The sequence below is a fragment of the Phaseolus vulgaris genome, chromosome 4, assembly GCF_051622355.1.
Source record: "Phaseolus vulgaris cultivar YP4 chromosome 4, ASM5162235v1, whole genome shotgun sequence".
NCBI lineage: Eukaryota > Viridiplantae > Streptophyta > Magnoliopsida > Fabales > Fabaceae > Phaseolus > Phaseolus vulgaris.
In genome coordinates this window covers 7,504,194-7,524,387 of record NC_143501.1, presented here as the reverse complement: position 1 = coordinate 7,524,387, position 20,194 = coordinate 7,504,194, and the positions used below count along the sequence as shown (strand labels likewise).

Below are 20,194 nucleotides of genomic sequence, written 5' to 3'. Positions count from 1 at the left end.
AAGAAGCAAAAGAAGAGGAAGAAAGTATGAAAGCGTAAGTGACGCGCTTCAGAGTTAGGGTAAAAAATGATTTAAGAATACAAATAGCTGCATTCTTAAATCAAACGTTTTGATTTAAAAATGCGGCTATAGAAAAAACCGCATTCGTAAATCAAGCGCTTTGATTTAAGAATGCGGCTATTACATATAGTCACATTCTTAAATCAAAGCGTTTCATTTACGAATATGACTACAACAAATAGCCGCATTCTTAAATGAACTTAATTTCAAAATGCCACAATATTTTGAGGTAAAAACGCATTTAAAAAACAATAATTTTTTTTTTACATCTTGCACTAGGGAAACTTTATATATATATATATATATATATATATATATATATATATTATTTATTTTTTTATGATTTTTTTTTTTTTTTTCAAGAGGGGCATGTTATTAAAATGCAAGTTTGAAGTGATTTGGATATATTACGTCGTTCAATGTAATCCATACAAAGTTAGGTGGTGTAGCATTAGTTATCTGTTATATAATATGTAATACAAGGTAAGGCCAAAAGCATTTTGTTTTTGCTAGTGTTGTGACATAATAATTTCATGTGCTTTACAATTTTATATTCACACTGATCAAAATTGGACAAACGATTCTCCTTTGAAAAACAACTGTACAAATTAAAATACATTGTGTAACTTAGCCCAATTTGAAAGCGACTGGTTTATCTATCAGTGCCAACAAGAAAAAGAATACATTAATATGTTTTTTTTCCTCAAAGCTATGCACATTTGAGAATTTCAATCCGAATAGAATATTTTTATCAAAGCTAAGGCATAAGAAGGTGACTTATCAATGACACATTTGGTAGATCTTGGAAATATATATATATATATATAGTTGAAAACTCCACTAAAACTTAAAAAGTTGGGCGCGTGAGATTCAACACAATTAGCTATTGTTTTTAGTGTGTACATTGAAAATTGTCTCCTATGTTGAAAATCGAATAAACAAATAATAATATTAAAGATTTCCTATAAATTTTAATGACTAAATTATCTTTTTCATCATTTTGACCGATCGTCTCTTTTATAATATGAAATTTTTTCAATAGAAATATATAAATACAGTATTTCACGAGCGTATGAAACACATAAAATTGAGATATTATTAGAAAAAATTAAAGAAGGGTCTTATCTAATTGCTTCTTATTTCTACCACTAGACAACTGATTGAAATTTATAAAAAAAATCTTAAGTCTTGAATTTGTCAAGAGTATTTGTTCCAAGTTCGATCTCATCAATATTTAAGAATGAAACTAATATCAATTTTGTCTTTTCTAATTCTTAGTTCTTTATATATGTACATGTGTCTAACATTTATTTTGTCTTTTCTTATTTTAATTTTTATTGACTCTTTACATTCTCTTTTAAATTAAACCTAGAATGAATGCAATATCTCTATATATTTAGACCCTATTTATTATTTTAATATAAAAAATAAAAACAATATTCCTTCTTATATTTTTTTATCTTTCTTTCTCTCTTGCTTTCTATTGTTTTAATAAAGTTATATCACTAAATAGAAAATAATTCATATATGTTCTATTATAAAGTGATTTTATACTATCGTTTGATCGAATATGATTACATATACTAAGTTTGTTGATTTTTTTAAAATAAATATTATAAAAAGTATATCAATAATAATAATTTATGATTGATTAACAACAAAACTTTTATTATATATATAGAAGCAATTAAGCAAAGGCTTTGATTCGAAATAATGAGGTTAAAGAATGAGATAAGGTTTATATGATTAAATTCATTCTGCTTTATCAGAAGTTCACATGCATGAAACATATATCCCAAGATATATCTTCTGTCTGCAGATTGAACAGCACAAATAAAACGATGTGACAGCTTTTCTTGAAGAGGGATTCCTCACATGAAGTACCTTATCACAAGAACAAAACTCCTCATCATAATGGGCCACCAAAGCAGCATTCTCTTTTCTCCTTTAGTTTTACATCATCTTTAATTTATCAGTTCTTAGCTGTCAAAAAATGTTAGGATGGTCCATTGATTTTGTACGTACATGAAGTATGATGAAGCAAACACATGGACCAGTACGTACATCAAAGTGTGATGAAGAAAGCTCATGAACCATTTGTTTTTAGAGATGATTTTATCTATATTTGCTAAAGGTTAGAGGTTAATATATTACTTTTTAAATACAAAAAAGTTCAAATTCACAATCTACCTTTGATCTCAATGAATCAAAAATATAATGTTATTTCAATAATGGTAAAATATTAGATACAGTTTATGTTTAATGATGAGGCTAAAAAGTAGAGAATCTCAAGCAAAAAATGAGTTAAGAAGCCAAAACAAATCAGAGAGAGTTTATGTTTTACACACAATATATTTGCAAAAGCTGATTCCCCTACATTAGCTTCCTTTATCTCTTACTCTTCTTTTTCTCTTTTTCCATGAAGTTCCTGCATATTGAGAACACTAACCCCAAACAAACAGTGTCAAAAATATGTATACTAACATGCATAATCTTACTTATATTTACTGTCACCACAGCACTGTTGAAGATCAACAGATATAAGCTTCCATCCACTGCATTTGGTGATTTGAAGGAGCCAGAAAGCTTGCCCTCAGCATCTGTGAAGAAGTGTGACATTTTCAGTGGGGAATGGGTGCCAAATCCTGAGGCACCATACTATACAAACACAACCTGTTGGGCTATTCATGAGCACCAAAACTGCATGAAACATGGGAGACCTGATTCTGAGTTCATGAAGTGGAGGTGGAAGCCAAATGAGTGTGAACTCCCCATGTTCAACCCCTTTCAGTTCCTAGAAATTATGAGGGGAAAATCTATGGCTTTTGTTGGAGATTCCATAGCCAGAAATCACATGCAGTCAATGATTTGCCTTCTATCAAGGGTTAGTGTCTCTCCTACTTTTTCAAAATTTCAGATTCTAAAACTCTGGATCCACTTATGGTATTTGATTATATAGCAAGCCCTGCATCTGAATTTACATCTATGTCTCTAAACTTCTTGAAACATGTGTTCATTCTTGTGTATACTTCAGTAAGATATAGTGTAGCAGATAAGATCATCAAAAGCTGAAAGATGACTCAGAAAATATAATTTCACTGCAACTTGTTAGATTAGCTTATACATATATTTAACTCCTCTAAAATTGAAATGGTCACTAATTGTTGGAATACTTTATGTTTTGGCAATATTTATAAAAAAAATTATTTTTTAATTAATTTAAAACTCTTTTAATTTTTATTTAAAAAATCATTTTTAATCACATTGCGAAATACGATTTTTTTAAAATAATAAGAATGTGATTAAAAATGATTTTTTGTATAACTTGCATATGAACTAATTTTAACTTATATAAAAGAAGTTCATCTTTTCTTTTATTATTTTTCTCTTCCATAAGTTCTTATAGATTTTGTTTTCCAAACATATTATGAGTAATCCTCTTATCTCTTTCATCCTTTTCGCGAAAATAAAAATCCCTCTCAAGCATTGAACAAACAAGCTTTAGTTCCTTCAAATCACAGCATTGATTTTTTTTTTAATGTATTTTGACTATCACAAGAGTTTTTAAATCCATTCAAAAATTGAAAAAAAAAATCCTTTCTTTTATCAGCTGAAATAAAAAGTACCACTTGTATTTGTTTGAGCTAAAAAATTCAACAAACATTCTAATCTTCTCACAAACTTGTGTTTGTGTTTGCAAATGTTTTTCCTTGTTGTCTTTACTAAATTTCAAGTCATTGTCTTTCTATCTTTCTATCTTTGTAGGTGGAGAGGCCCATTGATGTTTCCCACATGAATGACTTTTCCTTCAAGAGATGGAAGTACTCAAGTTACAACTTCACTATGGCTAATTATTGGACACCCCATCTAGTTAGGGCTAAAAAGATGGATTCAAATAGTGCCCTCTTCAATGTTTACATTGATGAGCTTGATGAAACATGGACAACTCAAATTAAAGACTTTGACCATGTTATCATCAATGGAGGACAATGGTTTTTGGGACCCATTGTGTTCTATGAGAAACAAAAAGTTGTTGGATGCCAATATTGTGACCTAGCAAATATGACTCACTCAAACTTGTACTATGGCTATAGAAAGGTTTTTAGAACCACATTTAGATCCATCCTTAGTTTAGAAAACTTTAAGGGTACTACATTCCTTAGAACATTTTCACCATCTCATTTTGAAAATGGGTTGTGGAATAAGGGTGGAAAGTGTGTAAGAACTAAGCCATTTAGGAGTAATGAAACAAAGTTAGAGGGCTATGATTTAGAGTTACATAAGATTCAATTAGAGGAATTCAAAGTTGCCATGAAAGAAGGAAGAAAGAAAGGGTTGAAGTTGATGTTACTTGACACCACACAAGCAATGTTATTGAGACCAGATGGTCACCCTAATAAATATGGGTATTGGCCTAATGAGAATATGACACTATATAATGATTGTGTTCATTGGTGCTTACCAGGTCCTATTGACACATGGAGTGATTTTCTACTACAAATGTTGAAAATGGAAAATGTAAGATCTATAAGTACAAATATGCTTCATAGATAAATTTATAATTAGATTTATAAATATGTCATTATTGTAACATTTCATTTTTTTCTTAATTATGTGAAAAATAAAAATCATACTTTGGATATTATTGTTTATCTTCAACAAGATTGAAAACTATTTAAGATCATATTCACCTTTAAAATTTGATTTTTTTTGTGGAATGTGTATTTTTACATAAACGTTTTCTAATTTTGACAAGTTGTAGAGGAATTTTTTTTAAGGATATGTTATAGTAATTTAATCGGTTGGTAGATAAAATTATGTGTTACCTGATTTTATATACGAATTATGATAAATAACTTGTTGAAAAATTAAAACTAATATTAATAATAATAATAATAGTAATAATAATGGTTATAATTTCTCCAAAATCTTAATTTTTAACACAACATAATCTAGTTTTATTTTATGAAAAAAGCTATTTTTTTATTTTTAAAAACATTTATACAAAAAAAAAATCTGAAGACATGCATAATATCTTCTAGGTAGTTTAACACTTGGTCACCTTTTCTTTTATCTTATGAAAAAAGTCATTTTTCATTTAAAAAAAGGTTTTCATTTATTAAATGAATTTTCAAAATAGATAAAAAAAAAAACACTCTCTCTTAACATATACTTCATTAATTAGTTTCTAAATGTTATTTGTGATAGATCTAGGAATGCATGGCCCAACCTATATAGGCTTGAATTTAGACTATTGTATTCTGCACCCCATGTTTGAAGCTGCACCCACATCGACAGTTTGAAGTTGCATCCACATAAAATTTAAAATTTTCATTTTATTTTTCTAAATTTTTTATTTTAGATTATACATTCCACACTACAAATTTTACTAATTTATTAACAATTTTACTTTAGAAAAACAAATTCATGTCGTATATTATGGAATGTATTTTTAGATAAATAGATATTTTAGAATGCATAATTAGAAATGTATTAATATATTTAGGAATGTACAATCAAAAATGTGTTTTCAAATCTGAAAATGCATTCTAAAATCTATTAACATTGTACATTGCAAAATACAATTCAGAAAAAAAAATATATATTTAAGAATATATAGTTCAGAATATAAAACATGTATTTTGAAAAATACATATTTTATATTTCCTATTTTCTGAAATAAAAAAAAATAACTTTTAACATTATAGAATGTAAAAAGAAAATGTCACTAAATTGTGTGTGTCATCGTACATTTCAAAACTGAACTGATAATTTATTTTCAGAAGGATAAAATTGAAATTTCAAATTTTATAGAGGTGCAGCCTTGAAATATTGGGTTGCAGAATGCAACTACCTTGCATTTATATGGGTCAGTTCGAATTACTGTTAGGCCCGCACAATTTATAGCTTAAAGAAGTTGGTCTTCAAATAGCAATTCATATGGTACTTGTTTATATGAATTTCTCTATAAATATTTTTAGGAGAAAATGATATATTTATTTTAATTTACAAAAGGTTCAATTAATTTTTTATTTTATTTTTTCTCTTCTAAACATATTTACAAAGAAACTCGTTCAAACATTTATACTCAAATCACATTGATGAATTGTTTACTTCTATCCAAAATTCATTTTGAGTTGAAGTAACTTTAAATAGTTTGTTTATTGAATTAAAAAAAAATACTGTGTTTTCTGCAAATTTTCTTTCAAGATAAATATTTTCAAAGATACATGAATTCACTTTTAAAATCAATTTTCATCAGAATTAATTTAATTTAAAATTAGTTTTGCATAAGTACACCCAAAAATGCACATTAAATATTGTGTTATTTTCCCTGGTAAAATGGACCACAACTAAAAATATAATATTATTCATCGTCAACCTAATTTCGTATAAATTGATTATTTTTAGTTGAGTCTTATTTTGCAACATGATTTCTTCGATTAGGGTTTATTTGGACAAATCATTTTAGAAGACTTTTACAAGAAAAAAAAATAAGTTAAACTTATTTATGCATAAATTAAAAATTTAGAGAAACTATGTAAGAGTACTTTCATAAATTAACTTATATATTAAGTAACTTTAAGTTACAAAGAAATTCATTTGTTTTTTTCTTCTTAAAAGATTACTTATGAAAAAATGTATCCAAACATACTTGTAAAAAAAACATGTGCCATCACATAAAAAATAGTAAATTTGTTAAATAAATTTATCTAAAGATATTTTTATTATAATTAGAAGTTTATTTAAATAATTTTCTCTAAAATCTTTCAAGAAAAATAAAAATAAAATTAATTTTCCATATTAGTTAAACTAACTTTACAATCAAAAGTAAAAAAGATTAGTTTTAAATTACACGATTCGAAATATACTTGTCTAATTCAAATTGTATATTAAATTATACCATTCAATCTTATTCTTCAAATTTCACATTTTAAAATTACTTTTTTTTATTTCAATTGTACAATTAAAAAATATATGTTAAATTAAAAAATTAGAATCGTTATTTTTTCTTTTAGATTAGATAGTCTAAAATTAACCTTTTATTCATTTTGGTAATGAATCCAAAGTTTATTTTCTTTAGCCAATAAAGTAGTGTACAAAATGAAGCATTTGGGAAAAAACATGCAACATGGTCTAATGCATGTTGAAGTATGAATGTTTAAATGGTGGAAAGTTGGAGTATGCATATTCACAATAGTGCCATAGTCAATGCTCCATTATAAACAAGCACAAAAATGGTAAGAGATATAAAGCACAAAAAGTAAAATGGGTATTTCAAAATTATTGAGAGTATAGAAAGAAAATATGGAGTTAGAAAAAGTAATTGTCCAAATGTCTCATTCAGAATTATTGGATGTTTCTTAGATGGGGTTGTTAATTATTAGTAACTTATTTTTTAATCTTTTTTAAACTGAGATAGAAAAATTAAGTATATAACTAATCTTTAATTTTCAAAATGACAAATAAAAAGGGACAAAGTAAAATACTCAAATATTAATGAACTGGTCAGAACCGGATGAGTCCCAAATACTTTGATACCTGGTTTTGACCGACCGACATATTTAAAATGCATTAAAGTTAACAACATGATTAATAAGGTTAAGTCGTACAAAGAGTTGGGTAATACACTTTTAATCACAATTCATAAGCTAATCTCGACCCAACATTAACAAAGTCCATCACAAACATATAAATATGTACAACTTTCAAGGAAAATGTACGTTATTATTACGCATTTATTGCACTGAATATCAAACACTTACTTGAATGTTTGATTGATAGCGAACGAAGGAAGAGGAGTTTGACTGAAAGTAGTGAATGAGAGTTAAGGGTGGAAGAGTAGCCCGACCGAATCTAAGGAGTGGAAGAAGGAGCGAAAGGAGGTTATGTCGACCAAGCAAAATAGAGAAGTTAATTGTTCAACCAATACGAGGTCTCTCAATTTTTTTTTGTACGAGAACAATTAACATAAAAAATATATATATAAACGAATAAAAAGTTCAAAATAAAAAATATATATAAAAAAAGTAACATTCTTTGTATGTATGATGGAGATATTATGACTAAAAATAAAAACATTTTATAATAATAATAATAATAATAATTATCGTTGGACGAATTTGGTTTCAGGGTTGATTGTTGGGCGAGTCAGACATTCACTAGGCGAATTTGGTCCCAAGACTTGGTCGTGGAGCGAAGCTGAGACTTGTTGGTTGAGAATGCGTCTTATGCACCTATGATTTGTGATTTTGAAATGTTCTAATATGTTTTTAAAGTTAATTTTTTTGTATAATTATATGATATATCAATGTGTTGTATGAATTATGAACCATGTGAAAGTGTGACTTAGACAGGATATTTTCAGGAAAGGAAATATCGTGATGAGTTTGTTTAGGATATGCATTGAATTAGAGATTCATCTAGAAGGATATATTGACTCTACTAGTACATTGGAATCGTTAAGTGAAAATTATGAGGTGGTGAAAGTTAATGAAGGTTCATATGGTTGATTTTGCAAATTGAAAGACAATTGGTCTATCAGGTTATATGAGTTTATCTTTTCATATGAGAGCACTTAGTTCATATATTCATGTAGCTATGTGAGAGATAACATAGTGAATGTAGTATGATAGGTGCATATCTCTTAGTCAAATTCATCCCACATGTCCTCTAAAAATAGAGTTAAATGTTTAATGTATGTGTGAGTGAATTTCTTGCCTGAGTAGTATTAAATATGAGATAATTGTATACACTTGATTGTTGATTGTTTAGTTCATTATAATGGATGAAGTGTGAAAATTTATATATATTTAAAAATTATTATGAGAAATATTATGAAGATGAATATTATTTTGAAATATATATATTTAAAAATTATTATGATGAGAATTATTATGAAGATGAATATTATTTTGAAATATTATAAATTATATGTACATATAAATATATAATTATTTATATAATATAACTTTTAGATAATATAACTAGAGAGGTTATTGATGACATATCATTGATGAATCAAAACTATTTAGCTTCAAAAATTAGAAGGATTAAATATACAGTTAAAATTGGATTATATAAATTTTTAAAAAAAATTATACTCGATGGTTATCTAAATTTATTATTAATTTTTATATCTTAATAATTACTTTATTAAATTAATACGGTCAGCATCATTAAATAATAATAAAGCTACTCATAACGATGGAATTAATATATTTTTATTCAAATATTAAGTATGAACAATAATATTTTAAAATATCAGTTTTAAAATAGACCAATTCTAAAAATTTCAAAAACCATTCAACCATTGTACATTTGCAAAACTGCTTCCACAAACAAAAGTGTTGATTAAACTTAATTTTATTTATATAAACGTATTGATATTATTATTATTATTATTCAAAAAAAAGTAATGAGCTTTTTACTTTTCAATGTACAATCAATTTGATCTTATCATTTGACTGTTGTTATACACTCAACTCAATTTTTAAACAATTCTTGAATCAGACTTCATAAATGGACACCGAATATACCATAATTCATTCAATGCACTTTCATTCTCACATATATACATATACATACACATATACATACATACATATATATATATATATATATATATATATATATATATATATATATAAAGAGAGAGAGAGACCCTTTTTTCTGTATTCTCTATAACATTGGAAAGGTCAAAACTTTTCACAGTCACTCCTTCACAAGGTTTGTTTCAATGTTCCTCTTCCTTTTGAGTACTTGTCACATGTTTTTCTTCTTCTTCTTCTTCTTATGAACTATCATGGTTATTATGGAATTTAGTCGTGTTCATTTGTGGTTGACTTAGTTTATTTGTGATTAATGAGCAGAATCAAGAAAAAGAATGGGGTTGGGGAGGTTGATGGTGAGTTTGAAATCTAAGATAAGGTGTTTGAAGATTGTGAAGAAGAGTGAGTATGATAAGGTGGAGAAGAGTGAAAGCATGAGAATGGAGATTAGGAGCAGAAAAGCCAGAAAACTCATTGAGGAAACTCTCAAAGTAGCTGATTCACCAAAGTCCAAAATTTTTGCTTTCTGAGATGCTCCATTTCTGCTCAAACATTTCTCAGTCTTCTTCAATCTTCTTTTCCCTTCAATTTTGTTTCATGCATCCTATGTAGTTTCAATCAGATCTTTTGTTTTTCTTCATGTTTATGTTTATGTTCTTTCTCTTTCTCTTTCTCTTACTCTCTCTCTCTTTCTTTTTCTCATCAATCACATCCACCAAAAGCCAAAGTTTTTTATGTTCAATGTTGGGAAGAACATGTGTGTGTGTTTTTGCTTATGCCATTTTCTCAGGTAAGAATGGAAAACTATACAGGAAAAAGGAAAATGATAAAATCTAATTTATGGAAAAAAATTTATATCTATTTTTTTTAGGAAAATAATTCCTCAATAAATTAAAGGCTTTTTTTTTTTTTTTTGTTAAATTTCAAAGTGTTTGATTAGGGCAGTTTTTTTGTTTGGCTATATTGAAAACATATATTAATCTTTTAAAAAAAATTATAAATTTAATAAATTTATTATTTTCTTTACTTGCCTCATTGTTGTTAGTATTACATTTACTTTAAAATGAAGTATTGGCTGCAAGGTTTTTACCACCAGGATCAGTTTTCTAATTTTATTGCCGTTTAAACTGTAAAAAAGCTTATAAAAAATTAAAAATTAAATCAAAATTAATTTTTTTTAAATCTAATTTATATATATTTATTGTTTTATATTTTGATTACGAGGAAATTATCATAAATGAAATTATTTGTACCTGTTTTACTGTTGGATTGGAATTTGCTTGTATTGGATCTTGGTCCTGTCGTAGGGAAAGCTGTGGATGAAATTGACAGGCAGAAAAATAATTGATAGCATAATTTATGATTACATGAAAATTTATTTTGTTAATAATATATATTTTTAATCAAAATCATTATTTATTTTAGTTAAATACTATGAATGTTTCTATTTTATATCAATGAAAAGTTTTTAAAATATATTAAAAACAAATTTTAATTATATATAAGTAGTATTTTTTAAATTCATCTAATTTAATTGTTCTTATTAATATGTCTTATATGTCAAGGAGAAGAGGCGCATATTTAATGGAGTTAAGTATAAGTAAATTTTAATTCTCTAAATATTATTTAGTATTATTATTTCAAATATATTTTTATATTTAAATCCAAAGATTATTTTTAATAATTTAATTTGAGAGTAATTTTAAAAACCATTTTCTTTATTGTAGACAAATAAAAATATTAAATAAACCTAACTTAATATAGTTACTTTTTGTGTTATAATTGATATAATCAATGTCCTCTCAGATTTTCAAAATTTGAAGACGAAACTATAATACAGCATTAAATAAGTTTGACCAGAAACTGAATTTAATACAATTTGTAAAATTTGGACATTTATATGTAACGGCTACATCATTACCTATTAAATACTTTTAATACAATCTATTAATTAGAATATATAATACTTACTATAAATCAACCAAAATACTTTTTAAGAGTTTTTCTTAGATGGAAGTTTAATATATCTTTGAACTATATAATATATTTCCTATTTTATTTTTACATTTAATTAAAAAAATTAATAGTAAAAAAATGTGCACCTTAACATTAATTAATTATTTATTATAAATTTAAATATAATGTATACATTCAAAAATATTTATTTATTACAAAATTTGATTATAATATAAATTTTTTCCATTCAAAATTATTTATTTAATATAAATTTAATGATATAAAATAATCATTTATCCATACTAAAATACTACTTTTAAAAGTTGATATACATACATACACACATTAATTAAGTTATGATAAAAATTTGTTTTGATTACGATAAATAAAATAAAAAAGAAAATGAATGGTTAAAATCATAATTTGGTATACTTACTAGAACTGAAAATACTTAAACTTAAAGCCTTTAGTAAAAAATTTATTATTTACAAAAGTGTTGAATTATTATAATATCATTTTTTCTAAATAAATTTATTTTCATTTCGAATAATTAAATTCATTTTCAAACTCTTTCATTGATTATAAACTCTTATTAATAAATGTATTAAGAAAAAAATAAACAATTAAATATTTACACACCATAAATAACAAATGCAATACATTTTTTTATAGAAAAATACATTAGCAATAAAAATAGTCTCTCGTGACTAACAAATCAAATCCCAAGATAATTTACAAATACTTTTCTCTTTTAACTCTATGAAACATTCTTTATGGATAACTTTCATGTTATTGTTCAATAAATATACGCCAAATTCTAAACAAATTATAATTTCTTTAGAGTAATATAAGTCCACTTTTCTTTAACACTGAAAACAAGCATGCAATTAGGTCTTTTTTTTTAATTGTTAATGTTCTTTTGTGAAATTTTTTCTTTATTGTTTCTTATCCATGTCTGTCTGAAAATATTAATTTAAATTATTTTATCCGTTAAGAACATCTCTTAAATATTTTTTTTTATTTTTTAAAAAAAAACGTTAATGTTTAAACTTAAAACTCGACAACATCATAATATTTGAAATATGGTTGACTTTAGGGTTTATCATTGATTTGGATGTTACAAAGTTGGTTTAAAAAGTGTTTATCAAAATTAAGAAAAATAATGGTTAGAAATTATATTAAAATCTATATTAAACTATATTTGGTGAAGTAGGGATGCATTTTTATATAAATAAAAAAAATGAGTTTTCTTTAGAAGTTGTTAAAAATATTGAAGAAAAAGCAAAGCAAAGATAAGCATAGGAGAAAGCATTGAAGAGGAGTGATGTGGAAAATGGGTGCACGTGAGTGTATTGAAGTGGGGTTGACGAAAGAAGACAAAGGAGGAAAAGATAAAGGTTGAAATGCATTAATTGTTTGCATATGAAAATGAAACATCAAAGTGGTCACCAACGTGCTTCTCACTGAAAAACGACTTACCACATTTGTTTCCTTCAAAAAACCATGTCCCTTTCCTACTCTCTTCACTTTCTCCAAATTCCATATATATTTAACTTTTCACTTTTTTTTTATATTTTATAAAACTATGCAGCTGACATCTCGATTAGGTTCACCTTCCAAGATTCAACAGTCATGTATCATCACATGAAACAACAATTCATTAAAAATGTGCTAAGACAGATATAAAAACAAATTCCTTTAAAACGAACTAAACAAAATGGAATGAAGAGAGCTGATACTTATTGTGAAAAAAAAAGAATTAAAAATCACTTAAAGCTTAATCTATTACTAATTATAGAATTAGCAAGTTTATTCTCACAATGATTACCTTCACAATAAATATAAGATATCTTAAACTTCGTATCCTCATGCATTTCCTCCATCTACTTATAAAGATCCTGGAACAATCTAAGGAGAAGAACACAACACGTATACTAAAGAAGAATCACAGTGTAACCACACACCTATATAACCTTAGGTATGCAAACTTTGGTATCATAGACTATGGTAAGTTTTAGGAATCCAATATCAATTTGCAGATTTCGAATTTGGAATAAATTCTTCCTTAACTTTTCAATATTGGATTTTTAATGTATAGGATTTAAAAGTCAAAATTTATATAATCTAACACCAAGAATCAATCAACCATTCTACACATTCTAACAAATTTAAAATGTTCAAGTTGGATTTCATATTTCAATCATTTCAATTCAAAATGACCGTTTGAAATGTATATTACACTCATTTTCATTACATATATACACTTCAATCTGTTTCATAAAATATAATCTAAATATTGTATTTACACTACAAGAAAATCATGAAATAGAAACTAATTTTAGAAACAAAAAAATAATTAGTTGCTATAGTGACTAAATTAGAGATCATTTTAGAAACTAAAAAGACTTGTGGTTTCTAAATTAGTTTCTATTATTGTTAACTGGTTTCTAAATTGGTATCTAATTAGCTACCAAGGTTTTATTTAATCTCTAAAATTGTATCTAATTTAGTCATTATAACAACTAATTATTTTTTGTCTATCAAATTGGTTTCTATTTCATGATTTTCTTATAGTGTTAGCTTCAAAACTCAAAATAAAAGATAATTTTATTTCAACTTACACCAAATTTCAGCACAACCAACAATAGTTATACAACATTGCATAAACATTCACAAAAGGGTCATAAACTTTCTAAGTTTATAAATGCATAGGCCTATATAATATATTTCGAACTCATTGTTGATCAAGAGTGATCAAAGGCTTTGAAGAATCCAAATCCAAGTGTTTGATGCAAGACTGGAATTGCTATTGTGTTTAGAATAGGAACTGGGTAGTTTATTTGTGTAATCCACTCTTTGTTGAATCTAAAGCTAATGTGTTTTAAAACCTTTTTGAGTTTAAAGTGTTTTTCAAACTAAGTGAAAAACAACCTGTTGTTTTGTCGAAACAACCGATTGTTTTGCTCTTAAGTGTTTTTGAAAAGGTTGAAAACTGTTTTGGTTTGTTGACTTGCTGTCAAACAAAAACAATCGATTGTTTCTTTGAAAATCCTAACAGAATTCTGTTTTGTTAGTTAAGTGTGCTTTAAATGATTTCCAACTGAATACGCTCCTCTATTAAATGCTTTGACCAATCTTTGAAAGCTATAAATAGTTTGTTTATGTTTTATAACAAACAAGAAAAACAAATTTGAGTTTTTCAGTTGTGAAAGATTGCTTTCAAGTTTTGAACATTCACATCAAGTTTTGGGTTTTCTCATGAGAGAGTGGAATATGATTACATCTGTATTGATTTCAGATTGTTCTGTAAACAAGTGTAATTTGTTCTGAACATTTTGTAAATTTTGGTATTGTTGCCAAGTAGTGTTGTGTGCTCTTGAGGTTGTCAAGATCAACATTTTTTGTGTGTGTTGTGTCAAAGGAAGTGTGTTTCTTGAAGGGTTCAAGGTCACTTCTTTGGTGGTTTGTGTGTAATCTGTTTTGATTGCTTAGTGGATTGCCCAGTGGCTTCTGGGGACTGGATGTAGCTCTTGGTTTAAGAGTGAACTAGTATAAACTGTTTGTGTATCTCTTTCTTCCCTTAAACTCATTTCAATTCAGTTGTTATTGTTTTGCTGGTATAAACAACCGATTGTTTCGAAGAAACAACCGATTATTTTTTTGGTGCTTTGCTGTTTTGTACTTTATATCTTGGCTAACTAAATTACTGATTGAGTTTCATACAAATGATTTTGTTCTAGCTGAGAAAGTTTTTAAAAACTCCCTTTAAACATTTCACCCCCTCTCGTTTAAGGCTATCTTTTCTAACAAATTTCATTCTTAAATGTAACTTATTTGAAATAAATTATAAAAAAAACTCTCCCTCCGTAAAAAATATTTAAAATAATAAACTAATTATTTTTTGTCTATAAAATTAGTTTTTATTTAATATTCTTTACTAGTATTTTAATTTAAGACTTAATAAATCCAATTTTAATTTTTCAAAATTTAAAAATGACACTGGTCTTTCAATTTGTAGATGCTAATTAATTTCTTTGAGAAACTAATATATATATATATATATATATATATATATATATATATATATATTCAAAAGTTTTTTAATTCCTAATGATAAATTAATAATCAATGATTAATTTATTTATATGATTACTTTTTATTATATGCTTTACATGTGCACCATCTTCATAGACAAAAATTGATTTGTCATGGATTCCTATATAATTAAAGATGTTAGACAAAGACCTAATATTAGGACAAGTTTTGTACTCTATCCATGTGTTTATCACTTAAAATGTAACGTTTAAGAAGGAACAAAGAATAAAAGCTGTTTCAGTGAGACAAGGTTGTTTGGTAATTGTTTGTTTCTACTTTAAATACTTTTAAATACTGATGCTTAAGAAACCAATTTTTTTAAATGTGCTGGACCAGGAAGAGAACGAATAACAAAATATTAAGCTAAAGTTTGGCTTTACTTTTGAGAAAATTTAAATATTAATTATGTGTCTACAACCATAAATTATATGTATAATCAGTTTCTTCATGGTTATAATAATTTTTAAAATTTATATTCATCACAATATTTGATTACGTAGAACTTTTCATACCTGTATTATATACAATTTAACTTTTAAATTAGAATTCAAAGTAAAAATTTAAAAATAAACATTTTTTAAAATCTTAATAACTTTTGTGAAACACTTTCAACTTTATAGATAGTCTACCATAAGTCTATTATCTTACCATCAGTTCTGCTCACTCTATTTTTTTTTCTTTTTTTTTATCATTTTTGGATCCCACCATAAATTTTTATGATTATAAAAAGAGATTGAGATTGAAGTAGCAAGTTAAATTTAGAAGATAGAGTTTAAAATTTGTTTCGAAAAGTTTTCAAAAAATGAGAAAAGAGTAGAGATTCTGCTAGGTAGCATTTACTTATTTGAAAAGGTTTTCAAAGTTTGTGTATTGATAAACAAAGAGAATGTCTCAAAGTATTCTTGCTCATGTTTTGAGATGCATCTATCTCACATTGAATTTATCAAAGATTGATTGCTTAACTCTCCTAGGTCAAGGATAATTCCTAATGTTGGACCTATTGTCTCCACATTATCCTTGTTGGAAGGGAGTGCAAGAAATTAATGTATGACATGTGAAGCATGTTGAAGGAATTTCCACTTAGAAGTGGTGGTAGATGATACCCACCAATTTTAGTGACATGGTCCTTAGGTCTTTCTCTTATGCATAATTGTCTTGTTGTAAATTGTTATACCTATCTTTGTTTAGAGACAAAACTTCTTATAAATGATGAACTTTTTACCTAATGTAAATAAAGATGATAAAAAATTATTGAAGATAGAGAATAGGAATATAAAAGAATAAAAATAAGAAGCATGACAAGGAAGAAAAAGATGAAGAGATTAGAGTTTTAACAAGAAATTAAAATTTATAAAACTCTTAAATTATAGAATATTTATTGAAATAATCAAAGAGTCATACTAGAAGGCAAGTGAATAGTTTTGGAATGTAGAAGAGTCAATTGAAGAATTTCAACTAACACGTGTCACTTTCATAAATGTAATAATTGGTTGTAACTTCTACACATGTGTCTTGAACACATTGTTTGTGTCTTGTGTTCCTTTTAGGAAAATCATCATAATTTTTTCCTTAAATCAAGGAACTACCTCTTAAATTTAAGAAACTACTCAAGTGTTTTTCTTAGTTTCAAGAAATTATCATGTGTTAATCAAGTTTAAGAGTTGACTGAAGAGTTTAGTGATAGATTAGAAGAGTTAACTCTAGATTAGTGATTCATGTTTCTCATAATTTGTCTCTTTTTTTCCTAGGCCGAGTTCCATGCTTATAAAATGAGGTCTCTCCCTTTTGTAAAGTCACTTGTGTAGATTGAATGAAATTCTCTCTATGAAGTCTTGTAGAATTATCTACTCTTATCTTAAGAAGTTTTCTCAAGTGACTAGTCTTCTTGCACTTATCCTTTGAAATTTATCACAAAGGTGGTGTGTTCTTCTCTATTTCTAAGTCTCAATTCATTTTTTTTTATTTCTTTTTACAACTCATGCTTGTTTTCTCTTTTTGTTTTATTGTGAAACCATAAGCCTAACCCATGTTTCTTCTTACTTCCACCATAAATGAGTATCTTTTCAAGGATCTTGAGTTGATCAAGATCTTATCAACCTTCTAAGATTCACATAATTTCATTCATATCCAATTCTTAGCTAATTTTTTACCATACTGAACATGTTCCACATTTCCATCACATCTATTTATGTTGTTTTATCCTTCAAAGTATATGGTAGAACTAACAATTTAGACACTTTTATGACAACTTTTAATGTTCGTTCTTCTTCTTTTTTCTATTTCTTATTAATTAACCTACAAATTAAAAAATTTGACGATAACTCCTTATCAGATCTATAATCATTGAATCTTGTATGAATCATATCTATAATCATTGAATCTTGTATGAATGACCTCTTCAATAACTAACATCCTAGAGAATGGATTCACAAACTTTTGACTCATTAATTTATTGTGAAACATAAATTAAGTCAAAACCGCAACATACACCACTAATTGCATGATGAAGTTCGCTCCACATATTCATGATTAAATATATGTAAACAATTTCACTATAATTATTAAATATAAGTAAACAATTTTACTATAATTATTAAATATAATTTTTTTCAAAATCCACAAAGAAAAAATCAATATAATTATAAAGAATAAAAATAGGAGTGACAAATAAAGACAATCTCACCTATTTTGATTTTACCTAGTAAAAAAAAGGAACAAATATTTTTTAAGTTTGATCAATATCATATCATATCGATTTCAGAATTTTAGTTCTTTTGCAAATTTGTGATATTTTATAATGCATATAAATAAATTAAAATACTATTATTTTACATGTTAAATTATCTATTATAATTAATAATTGAAATTATATTTATAATTATTAATAACTTAAATTATATACTTGTATCATTCAAATAATACAATACATAGAAATTAATATTTTAATTTTTAATTAAAAATAAGTTAACAAACTACTTTGTCTACTCTATCTCTTACTCATTAGATAATTTGATCAGTTGACATTAATGAACTGAAAATATAAACTTTAAATATAAACTTGTTCTACTAAATTAATGAGAAACAATAAAGTAATTATTACAAATTAGACTTTAAATTTAATTTAATTTCATAAAATCGGTTTATGAAATTGAGATTTGTCCCACTTATATACAATAAAATGTTTTAAATAAAAACAGATTTCAATTTATAAAAAAATAAATAAAAGAAAACTGATGAAAAAGCATTGCAGCACATAAAATCTAGAGAGAAAAAATTATAAACATAAATTAGTACTCCAATTTACTTAATAAATTATGAAGTGTGAAATGAAAAATAATGTAAGAATGTGAAGAAAAGGTAATACTAATAGAGATTGAAGGCACGCCATGAAGGCAAAGGCAAAGACCGAGGAAATGATGTTACAGAAATAAGTTGAAAGCGACAAAAACAATGAACATTAAAAGCAAACACAATCCGACATAAAAACACTGACACGGATCAGCAGAAAGAATATACAGAACGGTAATCTTTATCTAACTTCTCAAAACCCTAAAATAGAATATCCATATCGGTCACATAAAATTGGAGTAACTCAAAACTCAATGGCTGCCACAAAAATGTCAATATTCAACTTTGGAACTCCATGAAAATGGAAGGTGCAGATTTTACTATAAATCTTACTTTAAAGTAAAAAAATTATAATTTTTTTTATATTTTAGTTCCTATTAGAAACAGATATACTTATATTTGTTAAAATATTTATTAAATATTTTTTTAAAATAAAAATTTAACAGAAAGTATTTATTATAATTTAAATATCAAATAATAATTATATCTTTTAAAAACACCTTAATAAATCATATAATTTAAGAAAACCTTAGGAAATGATGTTGCATATTAAAATGGGATCACACATTATTTTTTTATATACAAATATAAGAAATATTACTAACAAATCGTATTATTAACACTATTTTATTTTTTAGTACATACTCATATTATTATTAGTGGAATTTCTTAAAATTATAAAATTAGAATAGAAAATGTTAAATAGAAAAGCAACGTCTCTTAACATTTGTAACTTTTAATAAATTTTAAATAATAATAATAATAATAAAATGTTTTAAAATACTTATTTGCTGTGAATAGGACATGAAGCAACCGAAAGACATTAATGTTCCTTTCAGAGAGTGGAGGTAAGGGGCCCCAGGGAGGCATTAGGATCATAAAAAAAGAACAGTTGATGCAATGAATCTTCTGAATTGAATTTGATCACAATATTGAGATTGTTCTGCATTCATAGCATAATGCATAACTAAGGTCCTCTGATCTTATGAGCAGTCAAACTCAATCCAAACACAGATATGTAAAAATAAAGTGTTCACATTGAAAGGTTCCTTAACCTCTTTGAAAGATTAAACTTGAATATGAACAATAATTATCCAACATTTTAAATTATTAGTGTATGCAATTTATCAGGGTTTAAAACATTTTGAAAACAAATTTGGTATATTGTTTAGTGATATTTTTGA

General features: G+C 25.9%; 1 protein-coding gene across 1 annotated transcript; it reads left to right on the top strand.

The window, feature by feature from the left end:
* Positions 1–1,770: 1,770 nt before the first annotated feature.
* LOC137837078 (protein trichome birefringence-like 19) lies at positions 1,771–4,705 on the top strand. The gene is made up of 2 exons (XM_068645934.2): positions 1,771–2,944; positions 3,826–4,705. Exons 1-2 carry the CDS (start codon positions 2,480–2,482, stop codon positions 4,612–4,614), a joined length of 1,254 nt encoding a protein of 417 aa, XP_068502035.2. The 5' UTR covers positions 1,771–2,479; the 3' UTR covers positions 4,615–4,705.
* The last annotated feature ends 15,489 nt before the right edge of the window (positions 4,706–20,194 follow it).